The 25774-nt window shown below is 42.3% G+C and overlaps 1 protein-coding gene across 3 annotated transcripts in view; it reads left to right on the top strand.

Annotated features, from left to right (window-relative positions):
• Positions 1-25774, top strand: part of Parn (poly(A)-specific ribonuclease) — a 145374-nt gene that overhangs the window by 93502 nt on the left and 26098 nt on the right. For all 3 annotated transcript variants that reach the window (XM_015491075.2, XM_015491073.2, XM_048789529.1), the window contains one exon: positions 23424-23613. In XM_015491075.2, the coding sequence (XP_015346561.1) occupies positions 23424-23613 (190 nt within the window). The remainder of the gene's footprint in view (positions 1-23423; positions 23614-25774) is intronic.

Genomic DNA, 25774 nt, shown 5'->3' with positions numbered 1-25774 from the left:
AAATTTTTTTGTTTTTTTTTTTTTTTTTTTCATTTTTCTTTCCTTTTTTGGGGGTAGCACAACAGAAGAGTAAGGTTGGTCACGTGACAGACATTGTCTATATGGCAGTGTCACAGAGGTGGTGGTGGCTGGCCAGCCTGCTGCTCTGTGTCTTCCATTGGCTTTGCTGGGGTCTGGATCTGGCTTTTAAGCACAGTACTCTGGGTGGGCTTTGGAGAAGCAGAGTGATGGGTTAAGAAACTAAAGGTTTGGTTTTCCTTATTTGTCATTTGACTAATTGTTCTCTTTCTTTTATGGTCTGTGATTTTTTTTTTTTCTTTCTAAAAATCATAAAGAATCTTGCAGGGGAGTCGCTGGGATTGAGGCCAGGGCCTTGTACATGTCAAGCCTGTGCTCTGGCACTGAACTCTACCCGGACCCAGGATAGTCTCTCTTCTTCATTTGTGGCTTAAAAATATAAGTTTGTATATAGCTCTGTATAATTGGTGGTTCTGTATAGGCACTTAAATTAGCCCTAAGTAGATAGCTTTCTCAGCCTTCATCTTTAAAATGATAGGAAAATACAGTTTTGTTTAGTTATATGTGGTTGATTGAAAGCCACCCTGAATAGCAGTTTACAGTGTAAGAAATTATTCAGTTCTACTTCATTTTTCTGTGGGTTTTTTTGCAGTTTGTTTGTGATCCGACCTTTTTGTTTTCTTCACATGAAAGGTCCCCAGCCGACTGCTGTTTGTTCTGTGGTTGGAGAGGAGTCGGGCTGCAGAGAACCTTGAAATGCCCTGGCAGCAGGTTCATTCAGTCAATGTGGGGTGTGCTGCGAATTTTCTAAATGGGAACATTTTTACCAATTGTTTTTGCCATGGTTTTGCTGGGATGTTTTTATTTGTTTGCTTGCTTTGGTTGAGGATTTAGAACGCTCCCCTGAAAGAAAAATCATTATTATGTGAGCATAAGTGGAGCCTTCAACCTCAATACCCAGTTTATTCCTTCCAGAATAGAAAAACATAGCAAACCTCCCCACAGGTTGAGGCATACACTTATTTATATGAAGCAGTTTTTTACACAAACAGTAGCTTCTCTAGGACTTTTTCCTTTTTGCTTCTGCTACAAAAGTCTCTGTAATTTGTTTTAATATATTTTGCCCTAATACTTGTATCTTACAGCTGAAATTACAGATAAAAATGTTTTTCAGGTGCTCTTAAATATTGGCATATTTGGCCAAATGTTAGAATATTATTAGTTTTTTTTTTTTTTTTTTTTAGAGACAGGGTCTCTCTGAGTTGCTCAGGGCTTCAGCCTCCCAAGCTGCTAGGTTTACAGGCATGTGCCACTGGGGCTGGCCATATTAGAATTTTTATTTTTATTTTTGTTGTTGTTGTTGGCTTGCTTGTTTGCTTTTAAGGATCTTGTGTGTTGCCCAGGCTGCCTGCACCTCCTGGGCTTAAGCAAGCCTTCTGCTTTAGCCTACCCACTGACCAGGACTGTAGTCACATGCCACCTTGCCTGGCTCTTTGTGGGTTTTAAATAATAATTATAATGATGTTGAGTTATCTTCTTAATTTATAATTCATTTGATACCTGTCTTAGGTAAACCATAAATGGGTGTAAAATTCACACACCCCCAGTTACCTTTCACATGAAAATGGATTGGTAATTAGATTGTTTACCATTTGCAACATTTTATTTTATTTTAAATATTTATTTTTTAGTTGTAGTTGGATACAATACCTTTATTTCACTTATTTATTTTTATGTGGTGCTGAGGATTGAACCCAGTGCCTCACATGTGCCAGGCAAATACTCTACCATTGAGCCACAACCCCAGCTGGTACATTCTTAAATTCACTGTTTTTCTGTGATCAGCAAATGTAATGATGCTCCCAGATGCAGACTGAAAGTCACACTGTCTATTCATTGACAGTGTCCTGATGCCACACGGAGGGCTGATCAGAAAGGCCTTAAAATTGATATGTTTATATCTTTTCTTTAGACCCTCTCACACAAACTGTTTACTTTGAGCCAAAAGCATGTTTTACTGCAGCCTGTGGGAGAGATTCTTTTCTCATTGGACAGGGGTGTGTTTCTTGCAGTGTGTGAGTGTGTGGGGTCAGTCTTAATTGGTCAAAGTCCCCAAAGTTGTTTATTTTATTTCTCAGAGTAATTTTTCTTAATTATTTCTGAGTAATTTTATTTATTTATAATTTTGCTTCTTTGAAATTTCACTTCAATTTTTTTTAACCTTCTGGTGTCTGTCACTTGTTAAAACTTGTCAGTTTAAGATTTTGGCTTATATACATCAAGAAGTGATATGGGGATTTTGTTTCCATTTGTGATAACTGTTTCCCTTTTGCCTGTGGTCATACATGAATGAACTGTGGAATTTGGCTTCAGCCTAGACTAGGATTTTTGAGGTTGAGCTGTAGTTAAACATCAAATTAATTAGATAAAATATTGAGACTGTTTGTGTCAGTTTTTCATCACTATAACAAATACCTGAGAAAAATAACCTAAGAAAAGATTTGTTTTGGCTTGTGGTTTCCGAAGTTTCAGTTCATGGTTGGCTAATTCTGTTGTTTTGTGTGTGAGTAAGGTAGGACATTGTAGTGGAAGGGTGTGGTGGAGGAGAGCTGCTTCCTTTGTGGCAACCAGGGAGCAGAGAGGGAGGGAGGAGGGGCCGAAGGACAGAGGGAGGAAGGAAGGAAATAGTCCCTTAGTAGGCATACCCTTAGTGACTTACTTCCTCTGACCATGTCCCACTTGCTTACAGATTCCACTACCTTTCAGTAGTCCATTCAGAGTATCAATCCATCAAGTGGATTAATCCACTTGATGTCAGAGCCCTCATGATACAGTCACTTCCTAAAAGTTCCACCTGTAAACATTGCTGCCTTAGGCACTAAGCCTTCAATACCTGAGACTTTGGGAACATTCCAGATCTAAGCCATAACACTTATTTCTTTCCAAATAAAATTTATTGAATTGACCACATGGGGTGTACCATATTATTAATAATATGTGAAAGGCATTCATAATTCATAACCTTTCCCTATAATTTTCAAAAACTTTACCAGGATCAGTTTTTTAACTTTTTTTTTTTTTTAGCTTTTTATTGATTCTTTTATGTAGTACATAACATTAGAATTCATTTGGACATAATCATAAAAACATAGAATATAATTTGCTCTAATTTAGTCCCCAGCACTCCCCCTTCCTCTCTCCCCTTTTCACTCCCCCTGTTCCCTTCCTTTACTCTACTGATCTTTCTGCCATTTACTTATAGTTTTCTTTTCCTAGTGTCTTGTGGATGTACACTATGATGAGGTTCATATGTGTACATAGGAAAGTTCAGTCAGATTCTTCCCATTGTTCTTCCTTATCCCATCCCTTTTCCTTCTCCCTCAATTCCCTTCATCTGGTCCACTTCTATTTTGATAGAATCACCTTATTTTGAACTAGCTTTCACATATTAGGGAAAGCATCTGACTGCTGACTTTTTGAGACTTAGCATGATAGTCTCCAGTTCTATCCACGTACCGCAAATGCCATAATTTCATTCTTTATGGCCAAGTAATACTTCATTGTGTATATATGCCACCTTTTTTTTTATTATCCATTCATAGGATCAGTTTCTATAGTTGTTTTTTAAAATAGGGCTCTCAAGGAGAAGAGTATAGCTTAGTTGTAAAGCTCATACCTAGCATTTGAGAGACCCTTGGTTCAATCCACAGCACCATAATCAAATCAATATAAAAATTATATTGAATTAAAAATAGCACTGTCTCCTAGTTATTACCAAGTACTTTATATAGGAATGTGAACCTCTGTTCTCCACACTCAGCTTGCACATCATCTAACCAGGTAACACTAGTAACATTTTTTTGTTTACTGTATTTTGAGACCAGGAATGAAAATTTGTCTTTTATTGAAAAAATTTTTAAATTAAACATCTTAATTTAAAAATAAATAAGACCAGGGGTATGTAACTCAGTGGTAGAGTATTTGTAAGGTTCTGAGTTCCCCAACACCAAAAAAAATTTTTTTCTTTAAATAAAACAAATGCACAAAACACATGCACACAACAAGAAATTTCAGAAACATATACACATACTCTAAAGAAACATAATAACCTAGAAATAATTATCACAACATTCTGGTATTTTTTTCTTTTAGTTTCTTGCCTCATCAGTTTACATAAGTGTGATCATCTGTAGATAAAACTTTGAATTTTGCTTTTTTCAATAGTAATTAAGAGAAATTTTCTCAAGTTGTTCAAACTCATGAAAACATTTTGAGTGAGTGTGTTAGATAAGTCATCAAGTTTATATACGAGAATTTACTCGACAATATCTTTATTATAGGATTTTTTAAGTTATTTTTTATCTTATAAATAATACCTTCAAAACTCTTTGGTACCAAAAAGTTCTGTGAAAGAAGGAGCTCCAAATGGGAGATTACAAGTCTCTAGAATTTCATGCGGCCTTTGTTTATAATATAATGGTCATAAATTAATTTTTTGAAAAAAGATTGAAAGCCAGAATTTCTGCCAGATAAAAAATGTCTCATTGTCACATCCTTAAAGAGGTCAGATGCGTGACAGTCACCCAGCATTAGGTATGTGGCTTTTTCAACCCATTGTTTGAAATCTTTGATTTTTCACTGAGAATATATTTTCTTTGCTTTTTTTCTTGATAGTTAAACTTTATATATTTCATTTTTTATTACTCTTCTGTTTTTTATTTTGAAAAACTTCAAACCTGTAGTTAAAATTTTCAAACCCGGAGATAAGAGCAATATTCTGTATCATTTGTGCATGCTTGCACGCTTGTGCTCTCTCTCTCTCTCTCTCCCCCCGTCCTCCAGGAATATTATTGTATAGNCCCCTTTCCCCCCTCCCCCCTCTTCCCCCTCCCCCCCTCCTTCCCCCCTCTCCCCCCTCCTTCTCCTCCTCTCTCCCTCCCCCCTACCCTCCCTGCACACACATGCAAGCACACCCATCACACACCTACACCTATAAGATACATATATGAGGGGCTGGGGTTTTGGCTCAGAGATAGAGCACTCACCTAGCATGCGTGACGCACTGGGTTCAATCCTCAGCACCACATCAAAAAAATAAAGATTGTGTCTACATATGACTAAAAAAAAATACTAAAAAAAGAAACATGAACATGTATGCATGTTTTTTTAATTGCTAAACCATTTGAGAATCAGTTATAGCTGTAACAGTTCATTTGTAAATAATCTCAGTGTACTTCTCTCTAAAATAAGAGCATTCTTTTTTTATGACCCTAATATTTTTTTACACTCAGAAAATTTAATTGCTCTCATCTAACATTCAGACTGTAGTCAGGTTTCCCCAATATCATCTCTTAAAATTTTTTTTAATTTTAGTTTTTCATCCAAGAGCCTATCAAAGTCATGCATTGCATTTAGTTATCATAGCTCTTTAGTCTCCTTTAATCTAGAATGGCTCCCTATTCTACATTGTAGAGGAAACATTGGATTAAAGGATATGATCCCTAAGCCCATTGTCATTTAGCCAGAACATTCACTGACAGTGAGTAGGCCTCTCTGCTGAAGAAGATGCATGGAAAGATAGATGACTGCACTATGACCTCTGCTCACTGCTTCTGGGAGCTTCTGAGCAGCTGCTTGGCCAGGACTTAGCCTCCTCCTTGGCATCTCTTTGCAGCGTGGTATCATAGAATCATCTTGGGTTTGTATTCCAGTGCTCATACCAGCTCATATGGCGAGTCACTGGATTGACCACCAGTTTTTTCCTCTATCAAGAAGTGAGGTTAGTGGTGTACAGTAGCATGGAGAGCCTGCTATGTTTGATGTCGTCTCAGGAAATGAGAGCTGCAGCCCTTTGGCGGCTCCTGCTCAAATTTGCCCAGACCATTTTGGGAGATGAGCTCACTGAGGCAAGAGAACTTCTTGAGCAAAATACTCTTTAAGTGTATGAGGGATAGGATGTGAGTTTACCAGACAGGATTCCACCTACCTCTTGTGCCTACAGGTACTCAGGGAAAGGAGTGGTGTCATAATCTATTTCAGACAGGAGGCATATGGAAGGAAGAGGGCATGCCTGCCCTTGTCTTTCTTTGTTACACGGTATACAGCTACTTTGGTCTCCTCTGCTGAGGATGATACCTCAATACGCAGTTCTCATGCCAGTTTGCGCTTTCCAGGATTGCTTTTAGATACAGAGAACTCCTCACAGCTCCCTGAGTGTTCCTCCTGAACCTGGAGGAAAGGCCAACTTGTGCAGGCTTCTCCAGACATTCCCTGCTCCACTTTGCTGCCAGGAAGGGAAGAAGGAGGTCTCTTCTTCTTAAATTCCACTCCACCAGAAAGGAGAATTGGTCATCCATTCAGCTAACATTTACTGAGTTGATCTGTGGCAGGATGTCATTCTCAAACTGCTACTAAGTACCCCTAACACCACAGAAGAGCAGAGAGGACCAGTGAGGGGTGCAGAGGTAGAGGAGGAGGGAGCAGAATTAGAAGTTCTCTGCAGTCTCTTGTTTTATTTAAATCATTCTCATAAATTTTAAAAATTCTGCTTTACAGTGTATCCCTTTTACTTTAATGCTAAAATGTTCTAAATTACCTAATTAATTATTTAACTATTCCTCCCAGATTTCCAGTAAAATCCATACCTCAGGAAGGTAAGGCTTAGTATTCAGTAGCTTGTAATAATTGCCAGCACAGAACCATGCAGAAGCAGAGATGCTGTCCTGGTAATATAGAATGACAGACTTATTTCTTATGATCAGAGGACCATCTTGAGTATGTGTGTTCAGAGGACAGGCACAAAGACATGGGTAGTGTGTTCACTAGGTGCCAAATAGAGTTGCATCATAAAATTCATAAGTTTGTGTGAATTAAAATTTACTTGCTTTTGGATGATTGTCTCTGAGATGGTGAGAATGGTCTTGTCGCTTCACTCAGCTGAAAGCGTGTGTTTTAGTGAGCTGGAGATGAGATGGGAAAGGTGGATCTGCCGTTTCCCAGAGGAACATCAATTCTTACACTCCTTGCCACATGTATCTTGCTAATGCTAAACTGTATGTGCACACATGTGTGCATGTGTGTTTAATAACATGGTGCTCAGTTGCAAGCCATCTTCTTCCTCAGTGTGGAAGGGAACAGGGAGTCCAGCTCTGTTGGACAGAGAAATGCCTGCTATTCTCCAGTGAAGTCTCCGTAAAGAATTGTCAGTGATGCCGGGTGCAGTGGTGGACACCTGTAATCCCTGCAGCTTAGGAGGTTGAGGCAGGATGATGTCAACTTCAAAGCCAACCTCAGCAAAAGCGAGGTGCTAAGCAACTCAGTGAGAGCCTGTCTCTAAATAAAATACAAAATAGGGCTAGAGATGTGGCTCCATTGTTGAGTGCCCCTGAGTTCATTCCCTGGTACCAAAAAAACCAAATTCAGTGATAATTTTGTCCAAAGTCTGTTTTCAACTTGAGTGTCCCAACTCCTCTCTTACAGATGTGTTCACCACAGCACCAGAACTGACTATGGAAGTGCCTTGGTTCAGAGATAAGGGAGTAGTTGCCTGGAGAGGGAGGAGAGATTCTGCTTAGAGGATGTGTTAAAGTCTTTTAAATCCTGAGACAGAACTTTTTTTTTTTTTTTTTTTTTTTTTTTTTGTGCTGGGGATTGAACCTAGAGCCTTGTGAACTTTTTTTTTTTAATAATCCAAATAGCATATAGTTAAATCTTCTGAGAGCTGAGCACAGAGTCTGCCTGTGTTCTTTTTGGAAGCAGCAGTGAATCGCAGCTGCCTTCTGGCTTGAATTGGTGACAGCACAGGCCCAGCCAGTAACTCTATGCCTTTTGGACTTTCAGGATGCATTTAGGTAGCAGCATCCTAATACGTGCTTCCCCTGAGAGTGCTGGAGAGATTGCATGGAGGAGGCAGCTGTGAGCTCAGGAGGGATGACAGCAGAGTCCAGCAAGCTGCCCATGCAGGAGTCTCACCAGGATTGCTCTGCCCAAATGATGGGACATAGCCTGACAATCAGAGGTGGCAGGTTTTCTGCCCCTTTTTTCAAAAGCCCTCTATCAGCTGTTGGCTGGACACACTACGGTGGAGTGGGACATAAACTGGCTTTGCAAGCTTTCTTTTTTTTTATGCACCTGTCTGCACTTGGACATTTGCTATTTCTTCTGTTTTCATTTATGTAAATGAAAACATTTATGATTTAGAGATGGAAGCTAGGCAGTTGACTTTCATTATCAGATCTATTAGTCAAAATTATTTTATTTGTAATTCAGATCTGTGTACCATTCCATTGAGTATATTTTAGCTGACGGATACTAGCCATATACCTTCTCGTTTCTGGTTTGGTTTGGCTCTAAATGTAGCCTTAGAAGCAAGTCAAGAATATTCTTTTCCTATTGGTGAAGTCCCCTGCTAGAGATCACTGGAAATAGTTTGTGGAACTTTATACCTGGGCCCTGTAGAAGTTGCTATAACATAGCTTTTATTTTTTTATTAAAATCACAACATAATACCATGCAAAGACAGTGCAAATAAATTCATCTTTAAGCATGGTTCAAGGTGAGACTTTTATATTAGAGGGATTAGCTGTGGAGCTTTAGAATGAGAATTTAAAGAATCTCACTTTTTTTTTTCTTAATAGAAAAAGAAGAGAGTACTTTTTTTTGAGATCCGCAAGTACTCCATTATCAATCAGAAAACATTCTGGCCAGGTCTTGTGGTGCACACCTGTAATACAAGCTGCTCAGGAGGCTTGGCAGGAGAATTGCAAGTTCAAAGCCAGCCTCAGCAAAAGCAAGGCCCTAAGCAACTCAGTGAGTCCCTGTCTCTAAATAAAATACAAAATATGGCTGTGGATGTGGCTCAGTGGTAGTGTATGCGCCCCTGAGTTCAATCCCCAGTACCAAAAAAAAAAAACCAAAAAAACGGCATTCTGTGTTCTACTTTGCATATACATGACTTTTAGAAATTGTTTTTCAATTTCCTAATTTGTGTTAAGTATTTTGACATTGTAGGAAGTCCTTGGGTCATTGAGAATTTTAAGATACAATGTTAAAATTTTTTCAAAGATATTTTTAAGTATTGGTATCACATTTATTAATTTTTTACATGTAAATATTAGGCTCAGAGCTTGCGATGTAGTTCAGTGGCAAAGTGCTTGCCTAGCATGTGTGAGGCCCTGAGTTCAACTCCCAGTACTACAAAAATAAATAAATAAATGTTAGAGTTGACTCTTTTTTATTCAGTCAGTTGATTTTGCATTGGGTGTCCAAATAGACAAAAAGATCTGCATTAATTTTTCCACAAGATGTAGAAAACAAAATGAATATTTAGAACAGTTTAGAGATACTAACAGCTCCAGGCAGGAAAGCTGTACGGTGACAGTGGCACAGTGTGTGGGGCTGGGCATGGAACCCTGGGCTCTTGCCAGCTAAGCACATGCTCTACCACTAAGCAGTACTCCAGCCCCCAGTGCCACTTAAAAAAAAAAAAAAATCTTCTTCTCCTGTTGGCAGAGAATTTCAGAGATCCTTTTAATGTGTAGGAGTGGTGAAAAACGGGTTACTTCTCTGGATTTGGGGAGCTGCTCTCTTTTCGCAGCACTCATCCAAGGGAAAGCTGCCCCTTCCTCTCTGTCCCTCCCTCCCTCCCTCCTCTCTCTTCCTTTTCCTCCTTCTCCTGCTCTCTGTGTCGATATGTGTTTGACTCAAGAGAAGTGTCACTCTGTATGGTTCTTGTCATTATGGCAGCTTAACATGCCCCAGTCCAGACCTGAGAGCTGCCTGTGGATCTGATGGGGTAGCAACAACAACCGTAGCTGGAACATTCTTAAGGAAGAAGAAAACTAAGAGGTAGATTTCTCTTCCTAAAATCAGAAAGCACTGGAGGAAGTGATTTGGCAGTTGAAAAGGAAAAAAATATATATGAGTATAGAACCATTGTGTTAAGTGCCGAGACAGATGGGGACCATAACACTGAAATAATTCTTACTCTGTTTCATTCCAACTTTGGGGGACATTTGGTAATCCTTAGGGTTTTAGTGTGTAATGTACAGACAGAACCCTCCAGTGAAGCAGAATAGATTTCGGGCTTATTATCTCATTAAAGGGCAATGAATAAAATTAATGCAGAAAGTAAAACCACTTTCCTCAGTCTTATTTATCTTTTGCAGCAGTATGATTGTAGACTTTCTGAAATCAGATAGTGCCATTTATATTAAGCCTATGTCACTGTCCTGGGGCAACCTGCCATCTGAAGAATAGATGTCATTCCCCCTTGTACCAGACTATTTTGCATCTGCAGCTGGATTGCAGGGCGGGGGTGGAGGGCAGGGAGAAGAGGAGAGGAAGGCCTAAGGAGAGGGCTCTTGTTCTTAGAAGGACTGGAGCCAGCCAGGGAACACTGAGTGGAGAGGAGGAACCTTAGAGTTGTCCCATTTTCAGTTTCTATGGAATTTCTAGGACTATTTCCTTAATAGGTGGGGAGCACTACTTTTGGTGGCTGCTACCTTTCTTCCTGGGACAGTTACTCACCTTACAGGTGAGCTTGCTCAGCCCTACTTGGTGAATAAGGACCTGTCATTCTCGTTCTCTCTCCAGTTCCGGCTCTTCCTCCTGAATTGATGACTAAGCTGAGCCATAAGGTAGAGGTAAATTCTTCTAGCAAATGATACCCACTTTAAAACACTCACAGAGAGGTATTTAATATGTCTCTGTTAGCTTATAAACAGACAGGATTCTAGCTTTTCAGCTATTGAAAAACCTTTAAACTGTAAACGTGTGCTCAGTCAGGCCTTTTGCACACATGATTATGGGAAGTGGAAAAAGATGGTTCTCTTATGCTTTATCATCATATCACTAATACTGTGGTGGGTGAAATGCTTCATAAGTAGCTCAACAAGTGACGAGGGTTAAGTGGTCCAGGAGTGCAGTCTGATTGCACGTGGGGGGTTCTTTTATTTGGTGTCTGCTTCTATCTGACATCTGAAACAGAAGCATTGTTGGCAAGAACTATCTGACCAAAGGACCCTATCAAATCCAATTGTGGCCCCAGTCATGGCCAACAGCCAGCAGTTCAGCTACACACAGGTGCTGAATAGGTTGTGTCCTAAAATTTCTTTTGTTGATTAACCTTTTAGAACACAAAGTGCATTGTGGCATAGAATGATGTCAGTGAGCTGTGCATGGCATGTTTCAGATGGTCAGGGCCCATTAGTGGGTCAGGGCACCAGTGCTGGTACTACCAGCATTGAAAAGAGGAGGGAGGAGCTGCAGAATTGAAAACTTGTCAGGTAGATTCCTGTGGGAGGGATTGTTTGGTGATACTGTTGCAGTTTAAAACCCATCCCGTGCTCTACTCAGATGAAGCAAAAAAAGACTGTGTCGGCCTTGGGTTAAATGCCAGCCATTTACCATACTGTTGCACTGTGGCATCAGGCAAGTTGCTTAACCTGTCTGAGGCTCTGTTCTGTCATATTCAAAATAGGGCTGTTTTGTTGAGGTAGGATTAGAGATGAAAGAGAATATATTAAAATCAATATAATAGGTGATTATAGGATGATGCATTAGAATTAGAGCTTTTGTGCACCTGGTACAGAGTGACCTCCCTATAAACCATGATCATTGCCTGTTTTTACTCCTAGATGGTATGTATATAAGCAGTCCTTAAAGTTATTGCTATAAAACAGTATAACTAAAACATGAACTAGTTAGTCTTCCCAGGAGTGGAATTTATTCAGAGTAGAATTTATTCAGTGTTCTTGACGTTTAGAATGTGCCATTTCACATGATCTAGGAGATCTTTGATTTTACCCTAAATTATTCCTGTGCAGTTGAGACATCAATCTTAATTTTCCCCCATGAAGTGTGAAGAGCGTTGTAAATTGCTGAGGTCTCTCAGCTGTCTGTTACGTCCCTCAAGACTGTTAAGTGTGGAATTGCTTTCCAACTTCTATTTCAAGTTGTGTGTTTCGTCTAAAAAAACAAAGGTTTTTTTCTTTTCTTTTTTTTTTTAAGTAGTAGTAATTTTTTTTAAGTAGTAGTAGTTAAAACTTTTTCCTGAACTTCATCGTCTCTACATGATTCCATATTAAGCTTCCTTCTTACCACCTCTGTGCTGCTGTCCCCCTTTCGAGGAGCTGCGCCAGCAGTGAGACTCCTTTTGCTTGACTGCACTTTAGAGCGGCTGCTGCATTCACTGCCTTGAGGATCCATTAAAGTTGTCATCAAAAGCAGGGTCAAAACTCAAACCCCAGCCCTGCCGAGAGCTGTTGAGGCTTTTGGCAGGTTATTCAGCCTCTCTTCTCGTCTGTGGAAATACACTTGTGACCTTGTGGTGACTGTTTTGAGGAGAAGCAGCATCAGGCAGGTTGCTTGCCACGAAGGCTCCACGGCCTTTTCTGCCCCTCTTGTCCTCCCAGGCTTCAGCCCTGTGCTCTTGGGAAGACCTAGCCCCTCCACCCAGGGGGCAGCCAGCTTCAGTGCAGCCTGCAGTCCTGTCCCAGCAGCCACACCTGGGTGCTCCTTTCTGCTCCCTCCCTCCTGTGAGCTGGGCCACCTCCTCCAGAGGCCTGCGCTGGCCCTCCCCCCGCACAGGCTTTGGCTTCTTCCAGCAGCCTGACAACCTGCGACACTTCTCTCCTTCAGAAGACCTCCCACATCCCAGCTTGCCTCCTCTCCTGAGGCTTCTTGGTAGTCACCACCCCCTCTCTGGCTGCACACTGGGTCCTAGCTGTGGTGTCCCCACGTCCCTGAGCTGGTTCCTCCCCAGGCCTCCAGTGGCCCCCCCTGCACATAGCCTTCCCGTCTCACCCGCTTGCTTGCTCCACTGACCTTCCTGAAGCAGTGTTTTCTGGGCTTCCGTGACACCTGCTTCCTAGTTTTGTGTCCCATCTTTCAGCCATACTTCCCAGGCCCCCACGCATGCTCCTCCCATCAACGTGATGGTTCGATGTTGGTGACTCCGGGGTTCAGTCTGAAGAATTCTTGTTCTGTGCATTCTTCATTCGCAATTCTGCCTTTTCTCAGGGCTCAACCCCCTTCACACATCAGTGATTTCCAAAGATCCTCTCTATCCACCCCACATTTCTTCTGGATGTTTCCTAGTACCTCAGAGCCACCATCCACCTTCCCCATTCCTAAGTGTGCCCCACTCTCATGTCTCCAGGCCCTAAAGGGTATAACCCAGGCTGGGACTCCAAGGACTGTCCTCCCTTCTGACTTTTTCTCGACCTCCCCACCTCTTTCATCTGACAGGAGCCACCAGCTTTCTCAGGTTATTTATTGCACTGACTTCCTGCTATCTCCCCAGATCGTAGTCAGGAGGGCATCTGATCATGAATGCCTCCTGACGAATCCTTGGGAGACGGGCACTGCACTTGGCCTAGTGCCCTCGGCCCGTCTCTCCCCCATACCTCAGGCTTTTCTGCTTCCTCTCTGGGGTTGGCCATCATGGTCATTTGGTTCTTGGGTCCTGACTGTGTGGCCTACCTCAGGCTTCTCACTTCATATTCCTTGGGCCTGGAACACAACTCTTCACCTTCAGTGTTTTCTATAGTGCTGTTCTCCCAACTCCCAAGTCCTAACAAAAACCTTAGCGTCTTTCCTTAGGGAAGCTGTCCTTGTGTCTGGGCTTGATCAGTTCCCCAGGAGACACTCCAGCACAGCTGCTTCCCCCTCAGCTCCTGCTGCTGGTCTGCGCACCTTCCCTCCTTCCCTGCCTCCCTCCCGGGGAGCACAGGACTGAGCCCCATTGTGTAGATCCAGAAGATGGTCTGTTTGTTCACGAGTGAGTGGATAGATGGATAAGTGAACAAGTGAGAGTTGAACATATTTATTTGTAATGCAGTTAGGATAGTTCTTAACATATAGTAAGCACTTAATATTGGGAGCTTTATTTATTTTTAATTGACTTTTCAGCTTGTAACCATGCCATGAAACAAAAAAGGAAAACACCAGTCTGGTTAATGGCAACCATGCTCCTTAATGATGTCATTCCTTAAATGCTGAGGCAGTGGCCTGGGCCAGCTCCCTGTCAGCCCTTCACTATTTATTGGTACTCTCCTCCTGCCCTGCCCATGTCAGGACCACACTTCTCACCCTGACTCTTGCCCACGGTGCTCCCCACAGCCTTGCCTTTTCCCCTCACCTCCTCCATAGCCGTAGTGGGCTTCTTAAAGGCAGGGAATAGCTCTTCTGTTCTGCCACACCCAGGACCCAGCACAGAACCCAGAGCCAGGGTTTGTTGAATGAATGAGATGAATGTTTCAAAAGCAGACGGTGGTGGTGTCAGGAGGGGAGGTGTCAGGAGAGGTGGTGTCAGGAGAGGTGGTGTCAGGAGAGGTGGTACAAATCAATTGGCTATTTTAGTCTGAGTAAAAATTTTAAAAATTATACTTCATTTTTCATTTTATACTTGTCCAGACTTCTAGATTACATTCAAATCCTAAATAATAGGGGTATTTCCATGAGTGAGGCAGGCCCAAGGTCTGCCAGGCACCTCACTTCTGTCACGTGGCAGTGTATGGAATCAGCACGTCTGTGGCTGTCTGGCTTTGCTGGACATGTGTACTCTTGGTTTAAGAGCAGTCACATCATTGGTTAAGCATCTCCTTTGTCCCAAGCTCTGTATTAAAAACTTTGCATGATACTCTGTGCCCTTCCCAACAACTTGGTAAAGTAGGTAGAGATGCCCATTTAGTGGATTAAGAAACAGAGGGCCAGGCAGACATGTCACACAAACTAAGATGGGGCAGGGTTGGCACCCTGGCCAGGGCGGCCTCAGCACCCGTGGATTCCCATTTGATTTTGTGACCTCCCTTTGGTAGGATTTAAGTAATTACGCTTCTCCGTTATCCTCATGCCAGCCTTTGTCCACTATGAAGGACTATTTTCTCTGCCATGTCCTTGGCCTTCATTAGAGACTTGTAAGGTGAGGTAAGACATGGGAATAGTGGCCTGTTGTTACTTAGTTGAGAGGGGTGACGTGGAGAGAGCAGAGGCAAGGCAAGGCGTGACTTGTCATAAGTGGCAGAACCAGGTTACACCTTTGCCTGGCTCTTTCGACCGCCAGTGTGATTTCTCTCAGCTCTTCCCTGAAGTGGCCATGGCAATGGTGGGGCCCCATGAGTGGGGTGTGTGCATGGCCGAGGCTGTGAACGCTGTTCACTGCTCTTGTTCTGATTGCCAAGCCTGTTGCCTGCCTCTCACTTCTTTCCTTCAGGGGCCTCCTGTCTGTTGAGCTCCTGTGGCACCTGAGAGCGCAGAGTAAAGGAGTGAACCTGGTCCCTTCCTGCCTGCCTTCATGTCCCTCCAGGGAGCTTGGATTGCTTTCATTGCCTTAGTTTTCACTCTTTCAGCCTCAGTATTTTTTTTTTAAAAAAAGAGTTCTTTGTTGGAGAAACACCCACAATGTGAAAAATATGAAAGGAAGAATCAGGAACGAGGAATCACAAGCCCTCAGTCCAAACCATGTGGCTGAGGCCAGTGCAGCCTCACGGAACTGTGCTGCCTGTGAGTGGCAGTGGTCTGTCTCTTCTCCATGTTGCTTCGCAGCTCAGGTGTGGTGATGCACTCCGATGGTTATTGCCCGAGGGAAGCCCCTGTTTAGAACCAGTGCCTCTTGTTCCAGTCCAGTCTCTGTTCACACACCAGGTTCCAGCATGGAGTTTCTAGATGAAATCCTAGCAGATACTTGTTCTGGTTTCTCAACAGACATAACAACTGTGCTTCTTCCCTCCACTCCTCCCATCCCCATATACTGAGTTCCTGCCAAAACGGCAGGGTAGATCCCATGTGCTGCAGCAGGAGCAAGCCTGGCCCTTCCCTCACAGAACAGCTGGCTCTGCTGGGGAGACAGACAAACTGACCTGGGAAGACAGAAGGGAGGTACGCAAGATCGTCGAAGGCCCTGTGCATTGGGCCAGGACTAGCACTTCACCTGGAACACTCTTGCAGATGTCACTGAGGAGGATGCCTCCTGGCAGCAGAGGGTTGGATGGAAGGCTGCCCCTTCCTGGGTGATCTGTCCTCCTTGACCTGTTTGAGTACCTTGGAAATGTCTGTACTATGTGTCTGGAAGATCTGATTTTTGCAGGCACTGAGTGTCTGCCTAGTACTTGGATGGGTTGATGGGGAATAACATCCCTCTCAAGTCAGGAAAATATCCATCGTGACCAACAGGATTGGGTGTTTTTGCATTGCTTTGTTTTTAACTCCTTTCTTTAAAAGTTTTAAAGTTGGGCTGGGGATGTGGCTCAAGTGGTAGCGCGCTCGCCTGGCATGCATGCGGCCCAGGTTCCATCCCCAGCACCACATACAAACAAAGATGTTGTGTCTGCCGAAAACTAAAAAATAAATGTTTTTTTTAATATACCAACTTCTTATTCAGGTTTAATTCAACCATATGTCTGTTGTTACAGAGATGAAGGTAGATTTTATTTTGAAAACTCTTCCAGTTGCTGTCGTTAAAACAAACACAAATAATTGGACAGAGGAGCTTCTGTGGCAGTGTGGGAAGAGCCTGTTTAAATAATTTGAACATTCATCGTTAATCACCTAATAAAAAATAAATATTAAAAAATTCTCTCTCTCCAAAATTCTCTCTCGCTCTCTCTTAAAAAAAAAAAAGATTTAAAGTCAATTCAAGCAGTGTCCTCTGGGAAGTCTTTCCTGACTTGATTTAAAAAAAAAAAGTTTTAAAGTTGTAAAAAATCAACAGAATTTGTGGTAAAGCCCTCTATTCTCTTGCATGGTAAAGTTGAAGAAGCACCTAACCTGTTGTAAACCCTAACCCAATCAGAATTGTATGGGATATGAGAAAACTTTTGTGTTTGATATATTTAAGTAAGCAAACACACACACACACACACACACACAAAATACTGGGTTTCTCTCAGGGATGAGGTACAAACCAGAACGACAGCCAGATGTGGTGTGGCCCAGGCAGGTAGCTTAGGAGAGTGAGAGATCGAGGTGCAGGCATCAGAAGCTGGCCCTGTCCACCTTGACAGACTCTGGCAAAGGGTAGTTGGGCTTGGTTCTGCACGTGTCACCCTGGGGGTGGTCAGCACACACCCCTGCTGGTGTTTACACATAACTCGTGTGGAGAGATGGACAGACTTTCTGATGCTCCCGCAGGCAGATGTATGTTTGTGTCACCTCCAGTGCTGCCATCAGAGATTCTGCCAGGCTGTGTGGTGTCTTGAAGAGGTTGTAGGATTTGGCCTGGATCCCAGCCTAAACACTTGTAATCTTTTTTGGGGAGAGGGAGGCAGGTACTGGGGATTGAATCCAGGGGCCCTCTACCTCTGAGCTATATCCTCAGCCCTTCTTATTTTATTTTTGGGACAGAGTGTCCCTAACTTGCCAGGGCTGATCTTGAACTTGTGATCTACCTGCCTCACCCTTCCAAGTTGTTGGGATTATAGGCATGCACCACTGCACCTGACTGAACACTTATAATCGTCGGGACCTTGGCATAGGCACTTCTTGCCTCAGTTTCCTTATCTGTAAAGTCAAGGTAATGCTTCTTGGATTTTCTGTGGTTGGCAGAGTATCTAATAAATACCTCTCTTTCTGGAAACCACTGTATTAATAAGAATAGAGGCTGTTCCCTCAGGCAGAACTTGATATTGGCTGAATTTAACCATTGCAACAAAATCCAGGACTAATGGTGAGTAACTGCCTCCGTGGTTCCTAGTGTCTCCCCACCTACCCCAGTGATGCACTGACTCCAGCAGTCTGAGAATGAGACTGCAGCACTGCCCTTAGCAGCCGAGGAGGACCAAGAAGTGGCATGTTCACAACTGCACCCGCTTACACCCATGTGGCATTCAGGGGCTCTGCTTGTGGAACCTTAGAGTCATTGAAACAGGAGTAACTTGGCTGGTCTTAACGAGACCTTCTAGCTTAGTCTGAATTGGAAATGGTCCTTAGTAGCTGGACCTGGTAGACAATGGCAAACCTAGACATGCTGTTTGCTTAAAACTTAATGGAGGGCTAGAGTTGTGGCTCAGTGGTTGAGTGCTCACCTAGCATGCATGAGGCACTGGGTTCGATCCTCAGTGCCACATAAAATACAATAAAGATTAAAAAAAAAAAAAAAAACGTAATGGACATCTGTGAAACCACCCCTCCCCCAAAAAACAAAAGCATGGCTTATCCCTATGCCATTCTGCTGCCGCCAGGGGCAGCCCCTGGTCTAAAATTTGTGCCCATCATTCATATTTGCTATCCCTCCCTCACTTCCCCCAATATGTAGTATGTCCATATTTGTATTTGTTTTTGAACTTGATTTTTTTAAAAAAGGGACTCCTAGAATTTGCACTTCTCACCCATCATCACATCACTGAGTTCCATGCATTTTATTGTACACAGTTGTCACTCATTTTTATTTTCTCCTGTGTGGCGCTCCATTGTGTGAACTATCTACAGCTTATCTGTGCCCCTGTTGAGGAGGACCTGGATTGCTTCCTCCCTCTGTCTCTTCCTCACTTTTGGCTGTGATAATCAGTACTATTTTGAAAACTCCTGTATTTATCTCATTACACTCATATGTTGGGGTGATCTAGATGTGTGGACCTGCTGAGTCATGGGTGGAGTGTGTAATGCTCAACTTCAGGTGAGAACACTAGATTGTTTTCCACATCCCAATGGATGGTATTTATCAGTCTTCTAAATTTTTGCCAGTGCAATAGGAATAAAATGTTAGTTTGTTGTGCTCCTAATTTGTTAGTACCTGAGGTTGAGCATCTTGCCATATTTCTTAGCTTTTCATGCTTCCTTTGTGAAGATGCATGATTTGCATGTTTTTTACCTATTTTCCTGTTGTTTCCTTACTTATTTGTAGAAAATGTATTCTGCTGCTGATCTTTGTCAGATGAATGTCGTGCTAATATCTTCTCCCAGTTTGTAAATTCACTCTCTTTAAAATGTCTTCTGATGGATGGGAGTTTTAATATTAATATAGCCAAGCTTCCTGATCTTTTCTTTTATGCTTAACCTTTTTGTATCTTTATAAATTCTTCCCAACTTCAAATTCGGAAAGATATTCACTTACATTTTCTTTTTAAGTTTCAAAGTTTGCTTTTGACATTTAAGTTCTTCATCCATCTGGAGTGGATTTTTGGCCTGGTATGACTAAGAATCCAATTTCATTTTTTTTCCTATGGATAAACAATTTTTCCAGCTCTTCATTTTTCTAGGCTGTTCTGTCAAAAATCAAAGTTTCACAGATGTATAATTCAATTTCTAGGCTCTTACTTCAATGCTGTTGGCCAGTTTGCTTATCTCTGTCCCCTTACTACACAGTCTTAATTACTGCAGCTTCACAGTGAGCTGTCTGATTTGGTAAGAAAGGTCCCTTCCTATTCTCCAGAAATTTCTTGGCTATTTTTGACCCCTTTGTTCTTCCATTTAAATTTTAGAATCCATCTTTCAGGTTCCTCAGAATAGTTGAGTTATAATTTGCATGTAATAAAATAACTGTATTTGTAAAGCTCACTGTTTTAGCAAATACAAGCAGCAATGTAACCACCACCACAATCAAGATGTAAACTCTTTCATCACCTCCCCAAATTCCCTGATAGTGTTTGAGGTTGGCATCCTTTCCCTGTCCTAATTGTAGTTCCTCACAACTGTGGCTCTTTCCTGTTGAGATTTTTTAATCTTAATTTTTATTTTTCATTTCCACAAAAATGTTGTCATATTTTGCCAGAGTTGTACTAAATCTGTAGAACCGTTGCAGACTATGTTAAGTCTTTCTGTCCATTAACATGATGCATCTGTCAACCTAGCTGGAAAGACTTTATAAAACAGTTCTTGATTTATAAAAACAACAACAACAAAAAACCTAAACACTTAAAGTAATTCTTTAAAATTCTGAATACAGGCGCTGGGGTTGTAGCTCAGTGGTTGAGTGCTTGCCTCACATGCATGAGGCACTGGGTTCAATCCTCAGCACCACCAAAAAAAATAAATAAATAAAACAAAGATATCGCGTCCATCTACAACTAAAAAAAAAAAAATGTTTTTTAAAAAAAATAAATAAAATTCCTAATACAGGAAGCATTTTTTTTTAAAGAGAGAGAGAGAGAGAGAGAGAGAATGAATCTCTTAATATTTATTCTTCAGTCTTTGGTGGACACAACATCTTTGTTTGTATGTGGTGCTGAGGATCAAACCTGGGCCGCTCGCATGCCAGGAGAGCGCGCTACTACTTGAGCCACATCCCCAGACCAGGAAGCATTTTATATGACAGTCATGAACCTCAATAAACAAAATACTGTTAAATACCCAGCAGACAGATACTTGGCAGTATTTTGATGTTTTTCAAAATATCCATGTCTATATCTACATCTACATATTTCTCACGTGTTGGCACTAAACCAGCTTCACTGCTTACCTACAAGGCCTCGGCCAGCTGTTTAGCTTCTCTGGTGCTCAGTCTCTTTCTTGTGTGACCACTGGAGCATTCCTCCCTTGGGGTTGGGCTTTCCTGATGATTGAATGCCATGCTGTGTTCAGATTATCAAGAGACAATGGCCCAGGCAAGTGGAGCTGGGAGTGGGCAGGGTCCTTACGTGGAAGGAGCTGCCTTGCTCGTCCACAAGGAAACAGGGTGGACTCCCAGTGTGTTTGGTTCCCCAGTGGCTTTGACAAAGTGGCAAGATCCACAGGAGGCCTTGAATCATTTCCCTGACGAATTTGGAGAAGGTTAGAGTTACAGAGCAGCCTGCTTCATGCTGCTTCTAACAGGCAAGCTGGACCTGCTAGAGGACACAGTTGACGGCCAATTCATTTTGCTGATTCATCCATTACAGGCGTGGCTTTGAGCCAGAGCTTGGCTTCTAGATTAAAGGCTGTGAGCTGCAAAGCTGCTGGGACTTGAAGGAATGCTGGTAAATTATTGCCATGTGAAGGCCAGCAGTGAAAAGTGGATTGTTATTTGTTTCCCCTTTTAAGTGATCCTTTTTCCAAATGTTCTCAGATAAATTCCCTCACCACGTTGGTGAGTTGTTTGTGGCGTTTGTCCCTGGGGCTGGGAGCAGAGTGATTAGAAACAGTCGGATACCATGGAGGGGACCATCATGGCTCCTTTCCGACCTGTCATCACCTTTGCTGTCCTGGGAATGTTGACCCAAGCCCCTCTTTTACTTGGTAATCCAAATGAAACTTGAGGTTTTTACAAGGATCGTTACAAGTGCCATCCTTTGGGGGTATGCTTCAGGATAGTCCTCTCAGATCTGAGAAGGAGATTTAAGAGGAAGATGCAGGAGACTCCTTTGCCAGCAGTTGGTGCAAACTGTCAGAGTGATGGTGGGACTTGAGGGGACCCCAGGGTCTCACTGTGTCAGTGAGTTGCTCACTTCTAGATCTGGCTGCCTTCACCATTTCGCCCCCTGTGTGGAAGGGCATGTTATTCCAAGCACAAGCTCAGGCTCTCTGCTGTGGGAGACTCTGCATAGCGTGAGCTCTCCCTAGTACCTCGAGGAGTCTTTCTTGTTTCATCTTTAACTGTAGCTCTGTTTCTGGCCAGCACTAATATTGGTCAGGGAGAAGGCAGGCTGCTCTGCACCTTGCTTCACAGATCTCAGAGTCTAATTGGTAGGAAAATAGGTTTTATTCAAAGCCAGGTTTGAAGGAAGATAGAAGAAAATTTTTTGTTTAAAAAATTTCCATGTTTGGGAAGCTCTGGAGAAAGGAAGACTTAAAATAAAGGAGAAGAGATGTAAAGTGAGACAGAAGGCAAGAAGATTTGGTTAGTCTGTGCTGGACAGGCCTGGGCAGGGGGACAGCCTCCGTCTCAGCTGCTCTGGCACCAGCGGGCCAGGGGTTGCAACCTTGTTAGACTTTACTCTAAGCACAAGGAAGTTGCTCTCAATTTTAGTTGAGGAGTCCTTCGTTTTAGTCTGTTCAGAGTAAATATTTGAAAAGTACAGCAGACTGAGTGAAAATTTGTTTTAAAGAAGTAGGACACACACACACACACACACACACACCCGTCTTTGTTTAGATGGCTAAATATTTGGGGCATGGCAGTTCGCAAACCACCATGGTGCTCGGAAGTTTAGTCATATCTGGTCCAGTGGAAGATGAAAAAGTATCAGGTGTTGGACAGGTTCCAATATCTGTCCTTCCCTTGGATTTAAGGTCCCCAGCACACTGGAGTCTCTTGTCCACTTCTGATATGCTCAGAGTCTGCCTGCTACCTGCATTCATTCAGGTAACATTTATTGAGACCCACTGTGCACCAAGAGCTTTGTAGGTGCTGGTGTGCAGATTCCCAGGTACCAAGACTGCCACCATCAGCATGACCAGGCCCTTAGCATCTCACTAAGCCTGGGGAATAAAGTGATAGTGGCCAGGAGAGACATGCCCAAAACGCATGAGCCAGAGCCAGTACCAGCACACAGACACAGGTGCCTGTCCACCCATGGGCCTGCCACCAGTTCTCACTCCGACACTACCAATGTGTTCTGTCCACCAGCCTCAGAGGAGGGGTCAGCATGGGATTAGAACACACTGGACCTGGCCTGGGCTGGGGGTGTGACCCAGTAGTAGAACACTTGCCTAGCTTGCGCAAAGCTTGGGTTCCTTCTGCAACACTGCGAAAACAATAAATGTCTGAAGCATTTACATTCAGAGGGGCATCAGCTCTGGCTTGCAAGTTCTCCTGCTAGCCAGAGGCACAGTGCAGAGAGGGGGTGGACTTTAAGAGCAAATGGGGAAAGAGGCATGTCTCAAGTACTGTGGAGGCATCTGGAATTTGCAGAGTCCAAAGTGAGATGCAGAGCAGCAAGAAGGGCCCCCAGCAACAGGAGTGGAGAAACTTGGTTTTGTGTCCTGGCAGTGCCATTTTCCCAGGCTGTGGCCTGCAGCAGATCTCTGACCTTTATGACCCTACTTTCTAATCAGTAAGAATGATTCCTCCCTGACAAGAATCCACAAGATATGCAAATCACAGGGCACATATTTGACCATATTTGACACAGTGGTCACCACTGTAGTCTTTGTAGCTTTTTTCTTCGTGTCTGTTTTTAACAAAATAGTGAGGACTTACAGTTTTTATCTAGTGGTTTTGTTTATTTTTATTTTCTTAACTCTGAATATGAATAATTTCCAGGGGGTCATGCTAGCTGCAAATATTTGGAAAGTTAGTGTTCTGTTTATGTCATTCCAGGTCTTTGCATTGTGTGAATCACCTTCATACTGTGAGGGAGGTTGGGAAACAAGGACTCTCCCTTTTCTCCAGACGAGGAAGCTCAGATTAGAAGGGTTTTCAGGACATACCCAAAGTCACATGTCTTCTAAGTGAGCAAGGACAGAGTTCAGACATGAGCTCAAGGCTCCTTTGGTCACCTCAGGCCACATTTCCTATGTGACAACCTCATAAAGATTTCCTTTTCTTGTAGCTGTCAATACCAGCAAATATGCAGAAAGCTATCGGATCCAGACCTATGCTGACTATGTGGGGAAAAAACAGGACGAGAAGCAGAACAAGAGAAAGTGGACAGAGGATGGTTGGAAGGAGGTGGAGAGAAAGCGGCTGAGCACTCAGGGTTTGTCCCACCCGCTGCAGAGCCACTATTACCACCCCAACAGGTGAGTGTGCCTGCTTGGGCTGTTTGGGCTGAATCATCCAGCAGTATCTCTTCTTGTGCTTCCTTTAGGGTTATAAATAAGAAATCTGACTTTGAGAGTGGTCCCCCGCCCCCTCTTATCACATAGTGTCAGAAGTGACTACTACTTTAATTCCTTAGATTTGAGAGAACAACTTGTAGGCCATGGCTATTATGGCTGACCCTCACAAAGCAGGCAGTATGTATCTTTTTCACATTTTAGGGGTAAGGAAAATGTGGCTTTGTGACTTCCCTACCAATAAAGTGAGAGACCAGAATTAGAGCTGAGCTCTTCTCATCCAGTTTCTTCCTCCTCCCAGGGCTCCATGTTGCCTCTGCCTGTGCTTCTGAGGTCTTTCCAGATCCCACCTGAGTGTGTGACACACACTCCTTAATCACCATGATCCTACCCTCAGAGGAAAAACGCTGGCAACATTTGCTGTCTTTGTGAAAGTGTGAAAAATAGGAAGCAGGAAGAATATTCATATTCATTGTGGCAAGTCATAAGTTGTAAGCCATAGTCCCGACACCCAGAAGCAATCACTGTTAATATTTTAGATTGCCCTCCATACTTTTCAAGTGATTTTTTTTTAAGGAATTTACAAAATCCAGATATAATGAAGATATAATAAAATACATAGGTCTTAAATGTTCAGAGTTTGTTAGCTGTATACACCCATGTAACTACCACCAAAACAAGACAGAAGTTTCCATCTCCTTCAGAAGTTTATTTATGCCCCTTTTCACACAATTCCAAATCACCACTACCCTAAGTAACCATTTTTTAATTCATACCACTGTAGATTAATTTTACTTATTCCTGAATTAAAGAAAAAAAAGAATCATGATATTGTTAGGCTTTTAAAATTTGTTTTCAAATTCATCCTTGCTCTTGCATATATTGATAGTTTGTTATTTTTTTAAATTGGTGAATAGTATTCTGTTGTATGAATAGACAGCATTTATTTTCTGTGTTCTCTTCTGGACATTTAGATGGTTTCTAGTTTGGGGCTGTTATAAATAAGGCTACTGAACACTTTTGTAAAAAAAAAATATGTGTGTGTATGTGTGTGTGTGTGTGTGTGTATGTGTTATTTATTTATTTATTTATTTATTTATTTATTGGTCAGTATATGTTTTCATTTCTCCCAAGTAAATAGCTGGGAGTAGAATTGTTGATTTTATAGGATGTTTCATATTTAGCTGCTCCTTAAATTCATAAGAACAAAGTGTGTTTTATTGTCCCCCAGTGTTGTTAGAGTTCCAGTTACTCTGTATCCTTGTCAGCATTTAGTGCTTTCAGCCTTTTTGTTTGAGCCATTTTAGAGGAAATGAGATGGAAGTCCATTATGGTTTTAGTTTGCATTTCTCTCTTGACCATCTTTTTTTTAAATATTTTTTTAGTTGTTGATGGACCTTTATTTAATTTATTTATATGTGGTGTTGAGAACGAACCCAGTGCCTCACACATGCTAGGCAAGTGCTGAGCTACAATGCCAGCCTGACCATCTATTTTTTATGGTGCTGGGAATCCAACCCAGCTGTTGGAGCTGGCAGGTCGCTCAGGGGAAGAGGGCTTGCCCATCCTATACAAGACCCTGGGTTTGGTCCCCAGCACTGCCAAGAAAAAAATAAAAAATTTATGTTTTAATGTCACTTGTTTGTGGTCAGACTACAAACTCAATAAGTGTTTAGGTCTGTTTTATTTTTACTTTCAGGGATTACACTTTAGAATTTAAATTTGCTTTGTAATTATGTAAAACAATTATTTAGTTCCAGAGACAGGTCTACTGAACAAGGCATATGTAGGAATGCCCACTTCTTACTTTGCCCTCTCTGTCTTGATTTCTGCGTCCCCTATAGGAACCAATTTTCCTTGTTTTTAGTGATGACATGTTCACCCTCACATTGGCTGGATACCTAAGAACACCCCACACATGCTGTTCTCTGTCGTGACCCTGGGAAATCTCTGTCTCTGCTTCTAGGAAACTGATTCTCTCTACTTGGAGGGGCTTTAACATTCCTTAGCCTCTTCAGTGAAACATACTCAGCAGCTATGTCTGGCTGTTTGAATTCTTTGCACTATTAACCCAATAACAAGTCAGATGCTTTGTGAAAAAATCACTTATGACTAGTGCTATAGT

This window comes from Marmota marmota, unplaced genomic scaffold (assembly GCF_001458135.2).
Source record: "Marmota marmota marmota unplaced genomic scaffold, marMar, whole genome shotgun sequence".
Classification (NCBI taxonomy): domain Eukaryota; kingdom Metazoa; phylum Chordata; class Mammalia; order Rodentia; family Sciuridae; genus Marmota; species Marmota marmota.
The sequence above is the reverse complement of the archived record's forward strand: the minus strand, read 5'-3'. Positions and strand labels throughout refer to the sequence as shown.